Source organism: Macrotis lagotis, chromosome 4, assembly GCF_037893015.1.
Source record: "Macrotis lagotis isolate mMagLag1 chromosome 4, bilby.v1.9.chrom.fasta, whole genome shotgun sequence".
NCBI classification, from domain to species: domain Eukaryota; kingdom Metazoa; phylum Chordata; class Mammalia; order Peramelemorphia; family Peramelidae; genus Macrotis; species Macrotis lagotis.
In genome coordinates, this window is record NC_133661.1 from 172,296,092 (window position 1) to 172,316,755 (window position 20,664).

Below are 20,664 nucleotides of genomic sequence, written 5' to 3' on the forward strand. Positions count from 1 at the left end.
TTTTAGTGTGAATAAAATTTATAAAAATAAATTTTCTGACTGAAGAAATAAGATAGTGCTCAGGCTACATACACAGAATTTTCCTAGTGTATTTCTTTCTATCAAAAACATTTTTGGGAGGCAGCTAGGTGGCGCAGTGGATAGAGCACCGGCTTTGGAGTCAGGCATACCTGGGTTCAAATCCGACCTCAGACACTTAAAAAAATAATTACCTAGCCGTGTGGCCTTGGGCAAGCCACTTAACCCCATTGCCTTAAAATCTAAAAAAAAAAAAAAAAAAAAATTTTTTATTCAAGGTCCACACTATTTTTTTTTTTTTAGGACACCCTAACTGAACAATGACCAAATTTTCTTCTTCAAATGTTCTTTTAGTACTTTTCTGGCTTTCTCCTTGGCTCTTATCTCATTTTGCTTTGTGTATGCGTTCTGTCATTTTCCTTGCTCCCAGAGAGTATATGATATCTTTCACCTTCTGGAATCCCTTGCTTATCATAACGTATTTGGTTGTATATATTTGGAAAATGGAGTAACTTGTAATTTAATGAGTTCTCTGCTACTAGAATAATTAATTCAAACAGAGGCTTGATGATAATTTAGCAAGAGTAAGACAGCAGGAAGATCCCTACTGTATGCACTGAAGATAAAGATGTAGTTCTTGCCCTCACAGAGGTCACAATCTAATGGGGAAACAAGCAAACTCATACATAAAAACAAGCAAAGCACAGGATACAGAGGAAATAATGGAGAGGCAAAGGTTTTTTTAGAAATGATGTGACTTTAATTGGTCTTTAAGCTAGAAGGTAGAGATGAGGAAGGACAGCATTCCAAGCATGGGGGACAAGGAGAGAAAGTGTCAGGGAGAGAGGGGGTAGGTGGGTCTGTGTGTGCTATTGAAGGAATGATCAGATTTGGTCCTGGCTCATATCACCTAGTAATGAAAGCTTGGAAGGTCCTCAGCCACATTTAAGCCCAGAAGCTGAGGAGACAGGCTCAGCCTGGACAATCCCTCCAGTATTGTGCAGAGGCAAGAAGTCAGGAAACATGTTGGAAACAAATTAAGAATCCCATTAATAATGAGCTAATATGGTGACAAGAGTGACTTCAAAACATCCCAAAGCAAAACCTCAAAGGAAACAAACAAACAGCTTGGTTCTAACTTCAACAAGAATTCTTTAAAGAAATGAAGAGGGGTTTTGTTTCTTTTTTTTTAAGAGTTAAAAATATAAATTAAATGAGAGCAAGAGGGAAAAAATTGGAACACAAAGTGATCAAAAAAAATGAGAACAATTACCATATTGGCATAAGAATTCAAAAATTTGAAAATGTAAGACTATTGAAACCAAAAAACTGAAAAAAATGTTACCTAAAACACTACTCCTGGAAATCAGACTTAAGAATCACTGGGTAATTAATTTTCATCCTATGTGAAAGCCACAGCCAAAAAAAAAAAAAGAAAACATTAAAAAACAATTAAAAAAATAAAATTGTCTAGATCTCTCAATGCCAGAAAACAGAAATTTAAAGAGTATATTAATCCCTTCCTGCAAGAAATCATAAAATAAAACTGCCAGGAACATTACAGCCCAAGGGTTTATGGACTAAGATAAAATACTGCAAGCATTATCCAGTATGCATTGGGCAGTCACCTCTATCTTGAAATATATATGTATAACTAGATTATAGAATAAGTTATCTAGCAATTTGGAGTATAACCCTCTGGGAAGCAAATGCACCCTTAACAAAATAGGACTTTAAAAGCATTCCTAATGAAAAGACCAGAGCTGCATAGACATTTTGAAACACAGGAATCAAGATAAAAAAGGTAAATATGAATAAATCATAAAGGATCAAACAAAAATAAACTTTACATTTTAATATGGAGAAATTATGCATAGCTCCCTTCTGGATTATTATCAAGAGTCTTAGAGGAAATCTTAGTAAGATAGAGTTTAGGAGTAATTTGCTATATCTTAAAAACAGACATGGGGGGGAAAAGAAATACTATGAGTGGGAGAGGGAAGAGTGGGAAAAAATATCTAATTGGAGTTTACTACTAGAAGATTTTAAAACAAGGAAGAAAGGATGGAGAAATATACTGAACTAATACCTGAAAGCTTTTCTCATCTGAACTGGTTAAAGGAGAGAAGAATGCATACACAGATGGGTACAGTTTTTGTTTTTTAACTTAAATGAGAAACCAGAAGGTAAGAAAAGAAGGGGGGATCAAGGGAGAGATTAGTCTTAAACAAAACAAACTCTTAAGGAAGGAGAATCTAAAAGATGGATTTAAAAGGGAAAAAAAGATAACCATGATTGGGCTCAGGGCTAGGGAAAGAGAACAGGGGCAGGGGAGCAGAAGCAGATTGTAGCAAACAACTAATATAAGAGAGTACACCACCCTATTCATTATAAAGACAGGTTGGGAAGCAAAGAAAACAAAAACTATAAGATAACAAGGAGGGAAGGAAATTCACAATTTATGATCATAATTGCATTGGATAAATTCACCAATAAAATGGGTAAGAGAGCAGAATCCAAAATTATGTTAACAAGACACACACTTGAGAAATAGATTTATAAAATTAAAATCAAGTATTGTAGCAAAATCTATGCTTTAGCTTAGGTAAAGACTAAGAACTGATCAATTGAATGATCTACAATTCCAGTGGTCTGTTGCCTCAAAGAGGTGATAGAATGAAACATACATTTTTAGATAATGCAAATGTGAGGATTTGTTTCACTTGACTATACATATTACAGAGTTTTATTTTTTTCAATGGTGAGGGGGGGAAGAAAGATGTTTAAGCTGAAAAAAGTAAAATAAAAGTTAAAAAAAAATTAAGCCTTGTTTCATCCCAAATGACTAATTCTTTTGGTGGTCAAACAGCTGATTAAAGACGAATAGGATGAAGAACTCAAGAGCCACACTAATTCTCAATATGTAAAGAGACTATGAAATTGTTTTCTAAAGAATCTAAAGCCCAAAGAAATATTTTGCAAACTTTATTGAATTACTTTTAAAAAACATAATACATTTGTTTCAAATACTTGCAGTACTTATTTCATGTTTCCTTAAATGTAATTCATCTGAAATTAATTTTTAAGACAAGTTTCAGAGTTGTGAAGCCCATTCACATTCTTCATTCCACAAGTAAAATATTTTCATTTTTGATTTGAAACTGTTTTTTAGAAATGTGCATTTAATGTGCCATAATACCAGAGTTTAAAAAAAATGGTAAAAACAAAAAAAATCCAGATATAATTATGTCCTCCCTAAAAGACTATTGCATACTGAAAAAGCATAAAAATGGGACTTTTTTTTACAAAGTATTATTAGTGATAAGTCGAGGTATACTTTATATCCCAAGTCTTAAGCCTTACATCTCAGAATGAAGTCAATGAATTAAAATTATTTTTCTTTTCATTGGAAGGAGAGGTGAATTTTAAAGCTCATAAAAGCTGCTTGGCATACCTACTGAAAAAGCAGCTATGATGTCAATTGTATAGACTGTCCTAATAGGGGGTTGATAGCTTTCCATGAGAAGGAAATTAGGAAGCACATCATGGAAGACATGAATTAATCAGACTGAGAGGTAGAGAGAATTCAGGATTTTAATCAATGACTTAGTTAAAGCTACAGAGTATAAATACATAAAGATTCACAAAGATTTTGACAGGCAAAAACAGTTAAGATTTATTAAGACTGTTAAAGATAAAGGGTGGCTAAGTGGAGCAGTGAATAGAGCACCAGCCTTGGAGTCAGGAGTACCTGAGTTCAAATCCGGCCTCAGACACTTAATAATTATCTAGCTGTGTGGCCTTGGGCAAGCCACTTAACCCCATATGCCTTGCAAAAACCTAAAAAAAAAAAAATAGATTGATAAAGATAAATGTTATGAGTCATACTTGAGTTAAAAAAAAACCGTTGCTTAAGTGTAAGATGAAGGAATTATGACCAGATGATAATTCCTTCGAAAAAGGCTTTGGAAGCCCATGGTTTCTATAGAAGACAACCATGTGACTTCAGCAGCCCAAAGCTCCAATGCAATTTTAGGCTCTTAACTAAAGGGCAGTGTTAAGCAGTGGGGAGGTGGGCAGTGGTTTCCCTCATTTCATAGTGGTGAGATCCCATGCAGAATACTGGGGATACTGACAAGCTAGATGGAGCAAGGTTATCAGGAAGATGAGGAACCATCAATGAGGAGATGCATGCAGAGCATGAAGAAGAGAAAGTCCAACTGTCTCATTTTACAGATGAGGAAACTGAGATCAAGGGAGGTAATGAAATGACTTGTCCAAGGTCACATGGGAAGTAACAGAGTCATAATTTGAATCTGGGTCCTTTGACTCTAAATCCAGTTCTCTTTCTCCTATACCACAGGGAAGACAAGATTGCCTGTCTTCCTTAAGAATTGTTATACTAGAAGAGAGATTAGATTTCCTTTGATTGTTCCAGAGGGCAGGACTAGGCACAATGAGTATAAGAGGTAGAAAAGAAGATTTGGCATTAGGTAAAATGTCATAACAATTACAGCTTTCCCAAAAGTATGGAATGTTTGCTCAGGAGACAGTTCCCCAATTACTGGAAGTCTTCAAGCAGGAGAACTGCTACTTGCCAAAGGGTTGTAAGAGGAGTTTCTGCCAAGGTGTGTACCAAGGTCTCATCTCTGGGATTTTAAGTTATAAAATTCTATTAGGATTAAAACTGGAAGGTCAGTCCAAAGAAATGATATTTTTTGGGGGTCCTTTTTTAAATATTCAGTAATGAGCCTAATCATGGTTATGATCTAATCTGAGGGGAGTTCGATATTAGGCAATATGTTATAAGAAATTTGTCATTATCCTTAAATATTAGTGTTTTTAATGTTAAATCTTCCCTTTCCAGCTTCTTTAGATCATTTATCTGATCAAAATTTTTCTTCACTGATACTAAACTACATCACCTGATTTTTGACAAATCTCCACAGAGTGAAATTCAAATGAATGAGATTTTACATAAACTTTTATTATAAATCCTCCAATTTTCTAATTTTCTTAGAATTAGTATGGTTTTTATGTCATTTATCTTAACAGATGCAGAAAATCATTCCTAAGATAGTTAAGTTTGGGATTTTAACGTGAATCTCCAGCAAACCAAAATCTGAGGCAATGTGATTATTCACAGTACAAAGAGGGTTAAAATCATAAACCAACCAACTACATAAAAGGATTCTAGAGGATCCTTGAACTTTTTCATTAGGAGTCTCCTAGTGAGAGAGCTCTTATTGTTTTGACAAATCAGAAGGCATAAATGAGTGACTGAGCTTGATAGCTGCTGGAGGAGAGTGAAGGTGAATTTTTAAACTTTAGTTCTCAAAATAAACACCAGAGAAATAAGCAGAATTGCTTCTGACATTTTATTCTTTTCTCCTTTTGTGGCTGGACCTATTTTTAGGAGTTAATCTAGAAAAGAGCAGAAAACACACCTTTCTAAGTTTCAGGACAGTTCCTAGTAGTACTAAATCTACAATGAAGAGATGCCACTTGTAGCTATATTGAAGTGAGCTATTTTAACCTCAAAAGGTAAGGTAGGGGCAGCTAGGTGGTAGAGTGGATAGAGCACCAGCCCTGGAGTCAGGAGGATCTGAATTCAGATGTGATTTCAGACACTTAACAATTAACCTTGTATGTGACCTTGGGCAAATCACTTAACCCCATTGCCCTAAATAAATAAATTAAAAAAAAAAAAAGTAAGGTAGATCTCAAAATAGCCAAAGCCCAAAATGAAAGGTTCTCTGGTGAGTTTTGTGCTGTTTCACCCTGCAATTTTTACAATTAAAGAATAGGAGTAAAATTTATATTTTATATATATATATATATATATATATATATATATATATATGATTATGGCATTATTATCAGAAAATCTTTTTTCTTGCTTAAGTGTCCTTTTTAAAATATGTTGCTCCCCGACCCTTTATTTTGTTGGAACACATGACCAAAATTCAAGTATTAAGCCAATGGGAAAATATAATTTGATTTACAAAAATATACATTTACACACAACTTTTCCATAAATGCACCTATTACATTATACAAAGCATACTTTCAGGTTGAATTAAGAGTATAAGATTTTGCAAATCTTTGATGAAGATAACCTTTCTCGAAAATTCTTATTTGATTTTTTTAGATGACAGGCACATAATAAACATGAAGTTTTACTTAGATAACTTTATACAATAGCTAAGTCAAACTTTGGACACATCTATATAGCACCAAAACCTATTTTAATACTCATTGACCCTTATTGGTGGGTTTCAAAATTCATCTAATTAATTACATGAACACATACTGGAAAAGTTATTAGGTTGATAAAAACATTATGCTATTTTTAAAAGAAGCTTTTAAAAAAAAAGCTCTAAAAAGCTAGAACCCAAAGACAAAAAAAGATGAACATACTGAAGTTTTCTGTTGGTCTATAAAACTTACAATCTTAGAAAACGATTTTTGGTGTAGCAGTGAAGTATCTGGCCAATTAAGCCAATATAAATTTTAGAGAAAGTCACTGAAATATATTTAAAGTCTGCTAATAGGGATGCTAATTTTTAGAAAGTAAAGAAAGCATCAGTTTTTTCCCCTTAAGATGGTCATTTATTCTTTTATGGAAGATAGTCTACATTCAGACACATTTCTCTCTGAAAAGAAATAAGATTTTTTTCCAAATTAAATGCTGAATTACAACAATATGGCACTGGAATGATACTTACAAAATGCTCAACACAGTAACACTAGATCCTAAAGAAATAGGACATGTGAAAAAGGCATTTCTGTAAGTATGATATAAATTCCAGGTAGGATCAGTGTATACCACCTAACTATAAACTTTTAAACCTTAGTGAAAGTAGGAATATAGAGGGAGAACCTACGCATTCAAAAATAACTTTAGTGATTATATATAAACCTGCATAATACATTTGTATTTGTGCGTGTGTGTGTGTGTGTGTGTGTGTGTGACACACACACACACACACACACACACACACACACACACACACACGAACATAAGTGAGGAAGGTTTGCTAAAAGGCATTAGGTATAACCCATCAAGACCTTTCAGTGCAATATTCTTCTATTATTCTTTGCCTTACTTCCAATCTTGTTGGAATTGTGCAGTCTTTTAAATATATAGTGCAATTCAAAAACTGACTAGTAATTTAAAGAATAGCCTGGTTAACCTAAAAAAGTAATAAAAAGATCTTTAATCGTAAATAACTAATAGCCAAAATTGACTATTATCTACTGGTCTAGACTCTGTAAAACCCTGGATAATTATGAGAAAAGCCTTAGTTCCTAAGATAAAAGGATTATTCCTAGCTTATCAGATAGTTCAACAAATACAGGAGGTGATAAAATTCAGCAACAAAATTTAAAAGACAACTCAAATTTTCTCTTTTAGTAATTCCTCCTTAAAATGCAGTAACTCTCAATTATGAAGTAGGGGTTACCTAGACTCTTACTTCCTAAACTTCTTTCAAATATCTTTTTTATTTGGTCACTTTATTATTTCAAAGGGCAGATTCTCTGGAGAGGTCTTGATTCTTCAATCATCTAACCAAGTGACTTTTTCTCTTCCTTGGGGCACTTTTATATGGAAAACTTATTTTTCATTTGTGGAGTTACTTTACACAGTATGAATATAAAAAATAGAAAGCGAAAAATAAATATAAAAACTAGACAATTACCAAAAAGAACAGTGATTTTTTTTCTTATTGACTGGCAAAGTTACAGTGATGAGTAAATAGTGTTTGCAGATAGATATATATATATATATATATACATATATATATATATATATATATATATATATATATATATATGTATATGGCTAGCCTGATATCTTCTACTGAACCATAAGACATCTAAAATAATTCACAAAAATACCTCTTTCAAATTTACTGACCTTAGCCATTAGATTACATAGAAACATTAATAGGTCCTATTATCTGTAATTTGGAGGTACTCAATAATAAGGAGTTACTTTGTTATCCTGAATAACTCAAAATAAGTCAATAAATTGGATATGTTTTTACAAGGGAACTTACAAAATATTTTCCTATCCAGATGTTCCTATCATTCATTCACTTAGGGAAGTGTTTTTACATAAAGTATGCCTACCACATTCTATCTGGAAGAAAAACTACAATTAACACAGAATTGTTTGTTTTGTGAATGTAACATGAAAAAGCTGACAGCTTTGTTTGAAATATATATCTGAACATGTACTATTTCAGACATTTCAGATCAGAGAGCTAGTTATACTCTGGAATGTATCCAAAGCTATTTTTTTTTCCTTAAGAAGATTTTACTCTTAAAAGGATATATTTTTAAGTAATGTCATGCTAAATTCTAGCATTCTCTCTCTTTCAAGAGAGAACCAGCTTATTGCAGGTACACATTCTAAAAATGGAGAACTTCTGAACATTAATTTTATGAAAACTTAAGTGCCAGATATCTAAAAAAAGTAACTGCAACTGTAATAATTGCAAATGACTTTCCTGACTTTCTCCTATGGGTGATATTTCAATTGAATTCCCCTTTACCCAATGATTCCCTACAAGCAAGTACTTTTAAACTAAACTAAAATTGATTTGTGCAGAAAGCAGAAAAACAAATGTTCCAAAATATAAAAAAGATTATCTATGACTGATTTTACAGAATTTCCCCCCTCACAGGGGGAAAAATAATGTATACAGTGTGTATATATATAACACAGAATGAAGTTTCCAGTCTTTTCCCTTCTACCTAGGCATATTATAAATCTGAAATCAACATGAAGATCTGGGTGACCTTTTGAAGTCTTCCAAAGTTGAAAGCTGGTAAATTTACTGGTGGTCCCCTTCAACTCGTCTCTTGCGAACTGTAAGAATAATTTAAGAATGTATTTTAGAAATTAATATAGTTTTCACAATATTAACCTTTTGGAAAATTAACAAGTTACTATCAAATATTAGCATATTATAATTTAGTTTTAAATTTTTTTCAATTCTAAATATTTGCTCTAAAAATTTAAGATTCTGAATTACCTCTAATTTATATATTGAACTGGAAAGAGTATTCAAACAATATTGTTACTCTATATTATAACAATATTTTTACAGACCTTAAAGAAACATCAAAATCTAAAAAAATCAATAATTTTTAGGTTAATATGTGTAATTTTGCATGAGAATTTATTTTTACTGTCAAAGATTTGAATCTGAACATACAGTTTGTTAAGCATGCAATACAGGGGCAGCTAGATGGCACAGTGGATAGAGCACCGGCCCTGGAGTCAGGAGGACCTGAGTTCAAATATGACCTCAGATGCTTAATGATTACCTAGCTGTGTGATCTTGGGCAAGTCACTTAACCCCATTGCCTTAATTAAAAAAAATTAATAAAATTAAAAAAACATGCAATATACTCCTTAAAGGAGTCAAGGCCATCTTAAAAAAAAACCTTGCCAATTAATAGATAAGTAGCTTAATCTTAAAAATAATCAAAAGATGACACTCAAGTAGATGAAATTATAATCAAAAGATCATGTGACCACTCATTAGCATCCAATGAATTTGCTTAAACTAGGACAGAGACACACCCAACATGCATATTTTCTCTTTACAGATACAACCTAATTTTCCTCCTTTGGTGTTTCTTTCATATAAAATGAACTAATTTAAAATTAATTACTAAAATAATTAAAGACCTCTTCTCAATTTATGGATTTGGCTGCCAGAATCTTTGTCTTGCCAACAGGATTCTCCAAATCAGTTCAGGGCTGAAGCCAGAAGTCAGAAGAGTCTGACTAACAAAGAACCCTGGGTAGGGTTATACCACTAAACTAGCTGAATGATCTTGTTGAAAAAAAAAAAAAAATCACAAGCATTTATGAAGTGCACTCAGCTAGACATTAGAGATGGATACAAAGACAGAAATAAAACAATTCAACTTTTCTGGGAATTTCTTCTGTAAATTGAAAGATATGTACAAAATAATCATGGAAGGTCTTATCTAGCTATCATTCTATTCTCTCCAATGCAACAATGCATAAATGATGTGAGAACAGGCTGAGGTCCTTAGGAAACCAGAAACAGTCAATCTATCATTCTGTCTGTCTCTTACAGGGGAGGGCTCACTGGTCCAAATGTCTTCTGATTTAAAACAAGATTATATATATAGCTGTAATAGATAAAGAAGGGTCCTAGCCTCCTGGTAAGCAATACTTATCAAGATTCACTTATCAAATTGTTTCTCATCTTAAGGATTATCTTTTCATTCTTAAATTGGTAAATTCTTGTATCAAACTAGCCTGTTAGTCTCTTTGTTCTTAATTTTTCACTCTTCTATCCAAATGGAAGCACAGGTTATAGATAAAGTTCAAATAAGGAAAGCAAGCAGAGTAAAATGGCCATCTTATGCTTTTTTTTTTTTTTTGCTTCTCTTCAAGGGGGTTTTTCTAAAGATTAAAGAAAGTCAATATATGTAGCTCATCTCATGGTCAGGAGAAAGTTCTGTTTCCTACTTGATGCTACTGCCTTCTTCTCCTCTACTGTTGGACTCAGGGATTAGGTGATTCTTGTATTTCCAAAGGCATTATTAGACTACCAGCTAGGTAGGATGATGTTCATCCCATATTTTGCTCTTAATGAAAATTAATTTGTTTCTGAATCTAATTTCTTAATTTTAATGAACAATGAAAGATAGATATGTAATAATTGGGCTAGTATAGAAAAATAAAAGATTTTTAGAATGCTCAAAATAAAAAGTAACATTAATAAATGAATTTTTAAAAGTACAGAAACATCTTAAAAGGCAAACTTACAGGTTAATTATCTAATTTTAGAGTTGAATCTCTGGACTCTTACAAAGTAACTGAAAAAATGCAAAATTGGTTCATGTATAATCACAGTAGCATTCTAGTCTAATCCTGTATTTTAAAATGGCCAAGATTCATATAAACTGGCAAAGATGAGAGACAGAAATGAAGTGCAGCAAAGCAAAATATGAGAAACTAGTGACAAGACAGCAGATCAAAAAGTGAGAATAAAGACAGAGACATGAAACTCAGAGCTCAGTGACCATTTGGGTGAACTCCATAACCTTTTTGTTGCTGAAGCCCTGAAACTTCTTGGCTGGAGAGATGAAAAAAAATTTGCAGGAATTTCTGAGTACTTCAGACTATGAAACTGGGAGAAAAAAAAAGACATAAAAATATCAGATAAATGAAAAAGACATTCCCTCATTTTTCAGGTTTGAAGCTAAAGTAGAAAAGAAAATTTACAATTAAAAATTAAAGTTTCTAAAAAGGTTTTGTATACCAAATAAACTCTAAGTTGTGTAACTTGTGATTATTTTTTAATTCTTAGGACTTTTAAAATTACAAAAATCCATTCTCACCTTGTGATCTTAAAGCAAAAATGACAGTGAGGATTGGGATTTAGAACTAAGAGCCAGATAGTAAAAACCTATTGATTCTGAGGAAAAGACAAAACCAGGCAGAAGAAGCTAATTGTAATCCTTTCTCTACCTTTCTATGGAGTTGTTTTTTACCTGCTCCAGTCCTTGGCAAATTCCTATCCATTGCCAAATTCTACAAGGTCTTCCTTTATTATATTGCTTGGATCTACTCCTTATTTCTTTTGCTAGTGCCTACCGTAGTCTAGGTTAGAATCATATATTTTAATTCTCTCCTCACTAGCTCCAGCTTCCATTTGAATTATTTTAATAGATAAGCATCATTTTGGTGAGATATGTCTTTTCTCCAATTCAAAATAACTTTCAACTGCATTGGGGAAAAAAGTCCTTATTCAGGAGTATGGCAAAGGGAGTTTTATTTGGAGTCAAATGTTCTTGGTTCAAATTCTGGCTCTTATCATGTAATACCAGAATGACCATAAACAAATCAGTATTTCTTTCCAAGCTATGATTTTCTCATCTTGATGACCTAGAAGACTTCTTCCATCTCTGAACCTAGGATGCTATGGTCTTACTTCAAGGTCTTCCATTGATTGGCTCTTCTAATCTTCTACCATTATTTTTTATCCTTCAGGTCAAATGTTGGGCTATAAAGATGCAGCCAAGAATTTGGGGAAAGTTAAGATGGAGAGAGGGAGAGAGAGAATTGAGAATGTGTATGGTTGGGAGAGATTAGGATGAATATAGGTTACTTTAGCATTAAGTTGCAGGGATTATGTTTATAGCTCAGCTCATATTTTGATACTCTCTGCCCACATTGTAGAACAAGGAATGGAATGTCAATACCCACTTTGTGGTTGAAAGGTCCACTACAGTAAAGTAGTTACTGTCTGAATCATAAATAAGGAAATTCCTGGAGCACAGAGACTGTTTTATTGTTTGCTTTTTTGGCCTGGGGCAGAAGAAAAGGAGGAATTCAAGAGAGAAAAAGGAGTTTAAAATCAGATCTACATTCTTATTTTCCCAAAATGAACTAAATATCAGTTATTGTAAAATGATGGGAATATATGAATACTCTAATTTGATTTGGTCAAAAGAGGGCATGAAATATTTAATGCCATAAATTTATACATGGGATTTCTTAAATATAAGCATAATATAAATATGTAACTAACCACTAATAAGGAGAAGTGATAATTGTTTTGTATTCTACTTAGGATGATCTAGAAAGCAAAGAGCACCAGGAAAAGGCAAGAGAAAAGCAAGTAAAATCACACTAAAACACTTACCAGAATATTTATTTAATAAATTAAAGTGAGAGTTGCTCCATTCTCTTTCTCTTGCAGTTTGCAAGATATAGTCAAGACAGGGTCACATATTTTTGATCCACTTCTGACAGTGTCTGATTTAAAGTAATTTTTATTTTCCTGCTTCAGAACTCAACAAATTGAGAATACAACTTAAAAGAATTTTACTCCTTTGAGAAAGATTGTTCTTCCTTTGAGGAAGATCTTTTCTAAAATATCTACCATCATCAATTCATTAAAAAATTTAAAATACAAGCACCCTTATTGGACATCACAGCCTTTTTTCTAGAATGTCTTACCCAAATCATTGTTTTTCGTTATAGCATTGGCTGCCCTGGTTCGTGGTCCCTGCTGTGTAAACTGATATCCAAATTTAAGAATCTTTGTGTTTTCCTCAAGCATCCTGGCCATTTCCAATTCAACAGCTGTCCCCAACTGCTGCCTCTAGAATGTAATTACAAACAGAATATTATTAACAAACTTGAATAAATCACTTCCCTTAGAAAGCCATACCCAATACAAAGTCAAGGGCATGTGATTGTGTGCAGTTTTAGGTTTTCCTCTTTTTCCCAAAATACGTAAGAAAAAAAGAAGTTTCAAAAGCTTAGTTTTTTCATCTAAAAGATGTGAAATAGCTGAAATTTAAATTCTGAATCTATGCTGTTTTTGAAGTGTATATATATATCTTTTCTGTGAAAAGATTTTTCTAGGTGGTACAAAAGATGATCTCTGAATTTGCAACTTTTGAAGAAATGACAGAGATCAAATCCTCTTGAGTTTGCAAAGGTATTTTGCTGGAATAATAGCAAAATCATATACAGTTAATATCTCATTTATCATTGGAAAAATGTGCTAACCCTACACGGTGAACTTTTAAGATAACTAAGTTCTGTTCAAAGTGCTAAAATTTTTAACTATCTGTTTTGGATGGGGATCATTTTAAAATATACTTTCATGTATTAGAGTGTACTGGAAATCATTTAGCCTTTTCTTGATAACTAAAAGTCTGTACATCAGCTATTACACTGTGCTGTAATAGTGATGGGCAATGGGATTGCTGAGTAATTTTTCCATTTCCATTTCCAGATAGCCATGCTTTACAAGGGTTATTTTATGTTATTTTTGGTCTTCTTCCTCATTTTTAGGAAGTCAGCTATCACCATGATTACCCCAAAGAGGTCCCCTTCCCCCTCCCACCATCTTTATTACTTTTTGTAACATGTAAGCTGTTGCAAACAGGTTAAACAATAAGTATAGGACTGTGGGGTTCCCATACTATTAAAGGGCATACGCTTTAATAAACTAGCAATATGACACTGACTTTGGCATCTCCAGATCTTCTTTGTTTCCTTCTTGATCCTTGGGGATTTTTGAGATATATAAAACTGACAGATAAATAACTCCTAAACAAAACCTTTAACTGCTGGTTGACAGATACTTATTAATAGTGATATTCAAAATAGATTATGGGCTACATAGAACTGAATGTGATTGGCAAATTTAGAAAATTAAGAGGCCCTTGTTCCATGCGCTTTATGTACAATATCTCAGAGTTCTTTGACCTAAGTGGTTCCAAACCTCCTAGACCTTGGATTTCAAATGGTGAGATGCAGTACTCATTTGGGAAGAGAGTGGCTAAAATCCAACAGTAATACAGGAAAACAGAATGGGGTTGGTACTAGGCCTCTTTACTTATTTCTTCTAGTTTTTGCCCTAGCCAAAAATCATCCTAATTACTGAGGAAACTAGATGGAAAGAGACTAGAAAGATAAGATTCTCTCGGTTTTGGTAACTGTTTCAACATTAAACTGCAATTGGTTTTTAACTAGAGAAAGGAGAAAACATTACTGAAGCAATTGTTTATTATTTCAATCTGAGGCTCCAGAGAGGGTCAGTTATACATGTTGATCATCACTAGGGCTATGGCTTGGTACCACTAGTGAAATGTGACAATCTATATATATAAGCTCTTGAGTGATCCTACCTTCAGACTTCAAAATAAATAAAAATCCTCTCCACGTGCAATCTAGCTTTATAGTTGAGTGAAAATGGCTATCAACCCCTTAAGGGTTATTTCTACTGAGGTCATTCAAAAGTCAAAAGGCCATCTTTCTCAAAGGTCTAGTCAAGCTTTGTAATTAGAGTGTTTTGTTGAAGTTGGAAATAACAGTTCATTTTCTTTTTTTGCTAACTTTGATCATAAAACACACTTGTTAAAAGGTGTTTTTGGATGATAGTCCACTCGCAGTTTTTCTAATTAGAAATTCTTTTTTTGTATTATTATCAGTGCTTGAGTATAGGGCTAATCCACAGACTTTTGGTTCCATATGACTTCTATAATTAGTACTTATCTTGGGAGCATTGGGAAGAAAAGAATACATAGAATGCTATCCCTGTATTTGTTCGGAAGAAATGGAAACTATCAAACAAGAAAATTTCATAATGGAAAGCAGATTTCATAATCTCGTTGCTTTACCTCTAATTTGAAGGAACAATGACGGTATTTGAATGTATTAGGGGATAGGATAGGTCCAGCATGAAGGAAAAGCATTAACAGTTTTACTTTGCAGTGAAACACTGCTAAAATGGAAAGCTGAGCTGCTACCTGCATGGCATTCTATGGCGACTGAAAAACCCTTTATTATTGCTCATGAAAAAACAGAAAAGTGCATGAGAAGTAAAAGCAATTTAATTCTTTATATAACTGCATTAGACTAAAATTAATAATGCACATATGTCTTTGACAACTTCACGATTAGGCAAAGGTTTAATGAAAATTTTAATAAGGACACCTCTCCAGCTAATTTAGCCCTTCCCATGAACTCTCAGACCCTGACCTTCCCTTTCTTGACCTCTCAAGCACTGCAGGAGTTATTGTGGGATATAATTAGATTATAATATATTATTATTGTATCTAAATTAACCTGGTTATCAATCTTGATTTCAGCTAGGGTTTCATTTTCTTTTAAGGCATCAATTAGTGCTTGAATACCAACTCCTGTAATAAAATTGGACTCCAAATTTAAGCTCTTCAATGTTTTATTCACTTTCAGCATGTCTGCAAATGCCTAAAAATGAAAACAAAAATTAAAATTAAGATTTCACAGACAATACAAAAATTTATAATAAAAAATTTAATATTTTAAAATACATTTTGATTTAATAGCTTTACTTGATAATTACTATTAAATTACATGACATTATCTTTTTTATCTTAGCTGTATTCTACCTATAGTTTAATCTCCCAATTTCCATTCTGGTATAATTTGAACATCCAAATCTTTTTAATTTCCTAGGACCTCCTAGAACAGAGAAGACAAAATTTACTCTTCTGTCAATATGAATATGATTGTCTCAGAAAATCAAGAGCTATTGTCCATGGAATCTTTTGTTTTTTATTAGGTTTTTGCAAGGCAAATGGGGTTAAGTGGCTTGCCCAAGGCCACACAACTAGGTTATTATTAAGTGTCTGAGGCCGGGTTTGAACTCAGGTACTACTGATTCCAGGGCCGGTGCTCTATCCACTGCACCACCTAGCCACCCCATGTCCATGGAATCTTCACAGATACTTAAAAACTGATAATTCCCCAATTTATAAAAATATTGACATATTTAATGTCCTTCTAGCTAAAGCCAGAGGCATTTATTTTTAGAATAGGGACTGGACCTGTGACTTCACTGGTATAGAGAACTCCCAGGTGAGGGAATCCTTCTCCTGACATATGTTGGCACCTTCTGCAGTATCATCATCATCATCATCATCATCATCACTAACATTTATAGAGAACTTTCAGGTTCCCAAGCACTTTACAAATATTCTCTTAGATGAGCCTCACAATAACCCTAGGAGATTGACATTCACTGACAATCTTTCAGAACCTTAATCATGTCCAAGTCTTTTTTTCTTCATATTCGAGAATTCTCCATTATTAGCTGGCATGATCTTGAATTAAACCTTCACTTTCCTCTGGCTGCTCTCTAGTTTATCAATGTCCTTTCTAAAACATGGTGTCCAGATTTCTCACTCTCTTTCTTAACTCTTTATCTCTCTAAAAGCAGCATAAGATTACAAAAGAGGTTTTTCAGATGCTGACTACTGAATCCTAATATATCTTTCAGATAGTATAAGTTATTTAACTTCCAGATGATTCAGTTACCTAACTACACTCCTCTTCATTTTATACTTGTGAAATTATTTTTTAAAACCCCAAAAGTTTTATCCTATTAAATTTGGCCCAACATTCTAGCTTGCTGAAATCTTGATTTTTGTCAGCTAGTGTATTGTTTACTCTTCTCAGCTTTATATCATCAACAAATTTGATACCTATTTCTAGGACTTTAAGTCATTAATCAAAATGTTAAAGAGCACAGAGTTGAGCATCCCTAGGCATTCCTCTAAAGTTCTTTTGCAAAGCTGCCAACCTTTTTTTTTTTGCAAGGCAATGGGGTTAAGTGGCTTGCCCAAGGCCACACAGCTAAGTAATTATTAAGTGTCTGAGACTGGATTTGTACCCAGGTACTCCTGACTCCAGGGCTGGTGCTCTATCCACTGCACCACCTAGCCGCCCCACTGCCAACCTTTCTTAATGATTATTTTTGGGATTCAGTAATTTGATTAGTTTTGAATCTCCATAAATTATGCCACTGCCCAAGTTACATTGCTCCATCTTCTCAAAAACGAATGTGAAAGATTTTGTGAAATGTTTTTTAAAATCTAGATAAAACTTAATCTATAGCATTCCTCAATTCTTTTTTAAATTTTATTTTTTATTTTTACTTAAGGAAATTAAGGCAATTGGGGTTAAGTGACTTGCACAAGGTTATACAGCTAGGCAATTATTAAGTGTCTGAAGCTGTATTTGAACTCAGGTACTCCTGACTCCAGGGCCAGTGTTCTATACATTGTGCCACCTAGCTTCTCTTATAGCATTCCTAATTTACCAGTCTTAATCTTATTGAAAAAAGAAATGTTAATCTGGCATGACTTTTTATTAATGAAGCTATGTTGACTCTCCCTTGAAAAATGTTCTAAGATCTTGCCAATCTTTTTATTTTTTGCAAATTAAGACAGTGTATGCCCTTCTCTGGCACCTTGACCATTCTCCAGAAATCACATCACTATGTTCTTTCAATAGTTTGGGATTTTGAGTCTGGAGACTGGGACTTATCAAAATAGCTATGTCCTTTCTCAGTCATGCTAATCTCGGAGTTTTACTTCCTATAATTCATTTTTTAGGTTTCATTTTTTTATTTTTTTTTATAATTCACTTTTTAAAAAATTTTTAAACAAGAAGTGTATTTAAACAACAAGATGTTTGACTTGGAAGGGAAAACAATTTCTTTATAGTAATTCATCTCTACTGAGAGATAGAGATTGCTCTACAAATAACTATATATGGAAAAAAGTTGGTTTTACAATGATAAAAAAACACTGAAATTATCCAATCAAACAAGGTATGCAGGTATTTTTTTTTTGTTGTTGTTAAAAAGTGAGAGCAAAATAACTTACTGGAATAAAGATAAAAGTTGAATGAGCATGCACTAATGGAGAAAAGGGATACTTTCACAGAACCAGTTTGTTTTTCCCCTCTCCATCTCCATTTGATGTTGGTCAAAAATTGGCCATTTAGTTTAAAAAAAAAAAAATATATATATATATATATATATATATATATATATATATATATATATATATATATATATTAAAAAAATATGTATTATGTCCATGCAAATACACCAGTTACTTTATGTACAATAAAAGGAATGGGGAAGGGAATCGAAGAGAGAAAACTATACTGCAGTAGTCAGGATGTGGATAAACTAAATCTTGGTTTTCTAATTGTGAATGTATTGTTTTCCTTGGGAGCACAGTTCTGGAGTAGAGTTGCAGGTTCTCTTTTCAGTCAACACCTCTTGTCTGATTGCTAGAATACATCAATTGTATCTTCATCCTCCATTTCCATATGTGCAGGTGTGTCTGTTTCATTGATTGGCTGCCTATTAAATTGGAATCTGATCGGCCTCACTGACAAACCCTGCTGTTCACAGTAGGTTTTCATTAGTTTACTAAGTGGTGTGTGCCTCTTAATCTTAATTTGCACCACCGAACCATCTTGTCCTGCCACCTTCAAATTAATGTGATTGTTGTTTTCAGTCTTGACTCCTTCCTTCAGTTTTTTGTTGGTCATGGCAAGTCCAGGGGTCTCCTCAGCTGCCACTTCACAAAATAAGCACCAGGCTGGTCCATTCCAAAGGAATGGGGGGGGAGCAACAGGGGCGGGAGGAGGAAGATGGTGGTGATGGTGAGGAAGAGGAGGAAAAGAAGGAGGAGGTCGAAGAGGCTATAATTCACTTTTGTTCAAAGGTCACTGCCCTTAATAAGTATTAATAAGGACATTGTCCCTGGAAATTACAGAATGAGGGTCAGAATATCTCATGCTGTGATTAGAGAGCAGGACTAAGACCTCTGTCAGAAGGTCCAGAAAGCGATCAGGATCAAGCTGTTAGGAGGAAGAGATGTGAAGCATAAGACTAAGTATGTTTGGTTGAAGAGAAAGCAATGCGCTACAGAGGAAACAAACTAGACTGGGAATCTATCGAGATCTGGACTCTGATCTTGGCTCTGCCATTACTAGCTATGGGACCTCAGACAATTCATCTAATCTCTTGGTGCTTCAATGCCTTCATCTATAATGTGAAGAAATTGGATGAGATGAGGCCAACAAACTAAGGTTCTATAATTCTAAAATCAAAGCTAACATTTAGATAGCTCCCACTAAGTGCCAGGCACTGGACAAAACACTTTACAAACATCTCACCAGATCCTCACAACACCGCAGGGAGGTAGGTGCTATTAGTTTCTTAATTTCACAGATGAGGAAACAAAAGGCAGACAGTGGTAAAGTGACTTGCCCAGGGTCACACAAATAGAAAATGTTGGAGGCCAAATATGAATTCGGATCTTCATGACACCAATCCCAGTATGCAGAACCAATGCATTGCCTAGCTGCTTAAAATGCATGGTTATGCAAACTGCGGTTTGACAGAATACAGAATTAATCACAAGTGATAAATGAGTATTATCTGAGCACCTATTCTGACTGGTCCTGCACTAAATGCTAAGAGGTACAAAAATGATAGAAGGCAGAGGAAGATTACAGTTCAGTTGCAGAGACAAGGCATATACAACAAAGAAATACTTAATGATTAAGAGAATTAAGAGATTAAGAGAAAATCTATCAAAGAGTTAAACTGTAGAGGAGAGTAAATGTAATTGAAAGGCTGCAGTTTGGAGCTATTTCCCTTTTCTACCCACCCCCACACCCCCAATACGTGGTTTTATGTATCACTTACTATAGCAACAGGGTCATTGCTCCGGGTGGCTGCAAGACTGAAGCATGTCACATGTGTGTTGTCTTCCAAAGCTTTTGCAAATTCCTTGAGGGTTGGAATTGGAATATTCTTGAAAAAAGAAATTTGGGAAAAAAATGGAAATATCTTTATTTTTCAAAAGGAATCATCTATAATGATCTAAATTGGCTAATTGAATTGAATAGTGATAGTACTTGGTAATATAAAAACCAGCTCTGAAAGAATATGAAAATAAACAATCCCCTTCATATCTATGTTGATGTCTATGAGTTCTAAATGCTCTTAAATCCACAAACTATAGCTTCAGGATGTGATTTCACTGTCTTTCATACATTTAGAGAAATGAATATCTATCCAGGAAATCATTTTCAACTCACAAATGAGAGATTCTGATTTCAAATATTCTATTTTTTTTTGGTGAGGGGGAAGGCAATGAGGTTAAGTGACCTGCTCAAGATCACATAGCTAGGTAATTATTAAGTGTCTGAGGCGGGATTTAAACTTAGGTCCTCCTGACTCGCAAGCCGGTGTTCCATCCACTGTGCCACCGAGC

At 33.7% G+C, this 20,664-nt stretch overlaps 1 protein-coding gene across 2 annotated transcripts in view; it reads right to left on the reverse strand.

Moving 5' to 3' along the window:
* Window positions 1-7,833: 7,833 nt before the first annotated feature.
* TMOD3 (tropomodulin 3) overlaps window positions 7,834-20,664 on the reverse strand; it is a 95,243-nt gene continuing 82,412 nt past the window's right edge. For both annotated transcript variants that reach the window (XM_074234672.1, XM_074234673.1), the window contains exons 7-10: window positions 20,094-20,201; window positions 15,665-15,808; window positions 13,040-13,184; window positions 7,834-8,896 (exon numbers count right to left, since the gene is read on the reverse strand). In XM_074234672.1, coding sequence (XP_074090773.1) covers window positions 8,862-8,896; window positions 13,040-13,184; window positions 15,665-15,808; window positions 20,094-20,201 — 432 coding nt within the window. In that variant the 3' untranslated portion in view covers window positions 7,834-8,861. The remainder of the gene's footprint in view (window positions 8,897-13,039; window positions 13,185-15,664; window positions 15,809-20,093; window positions 20,202-20,664) is intronic.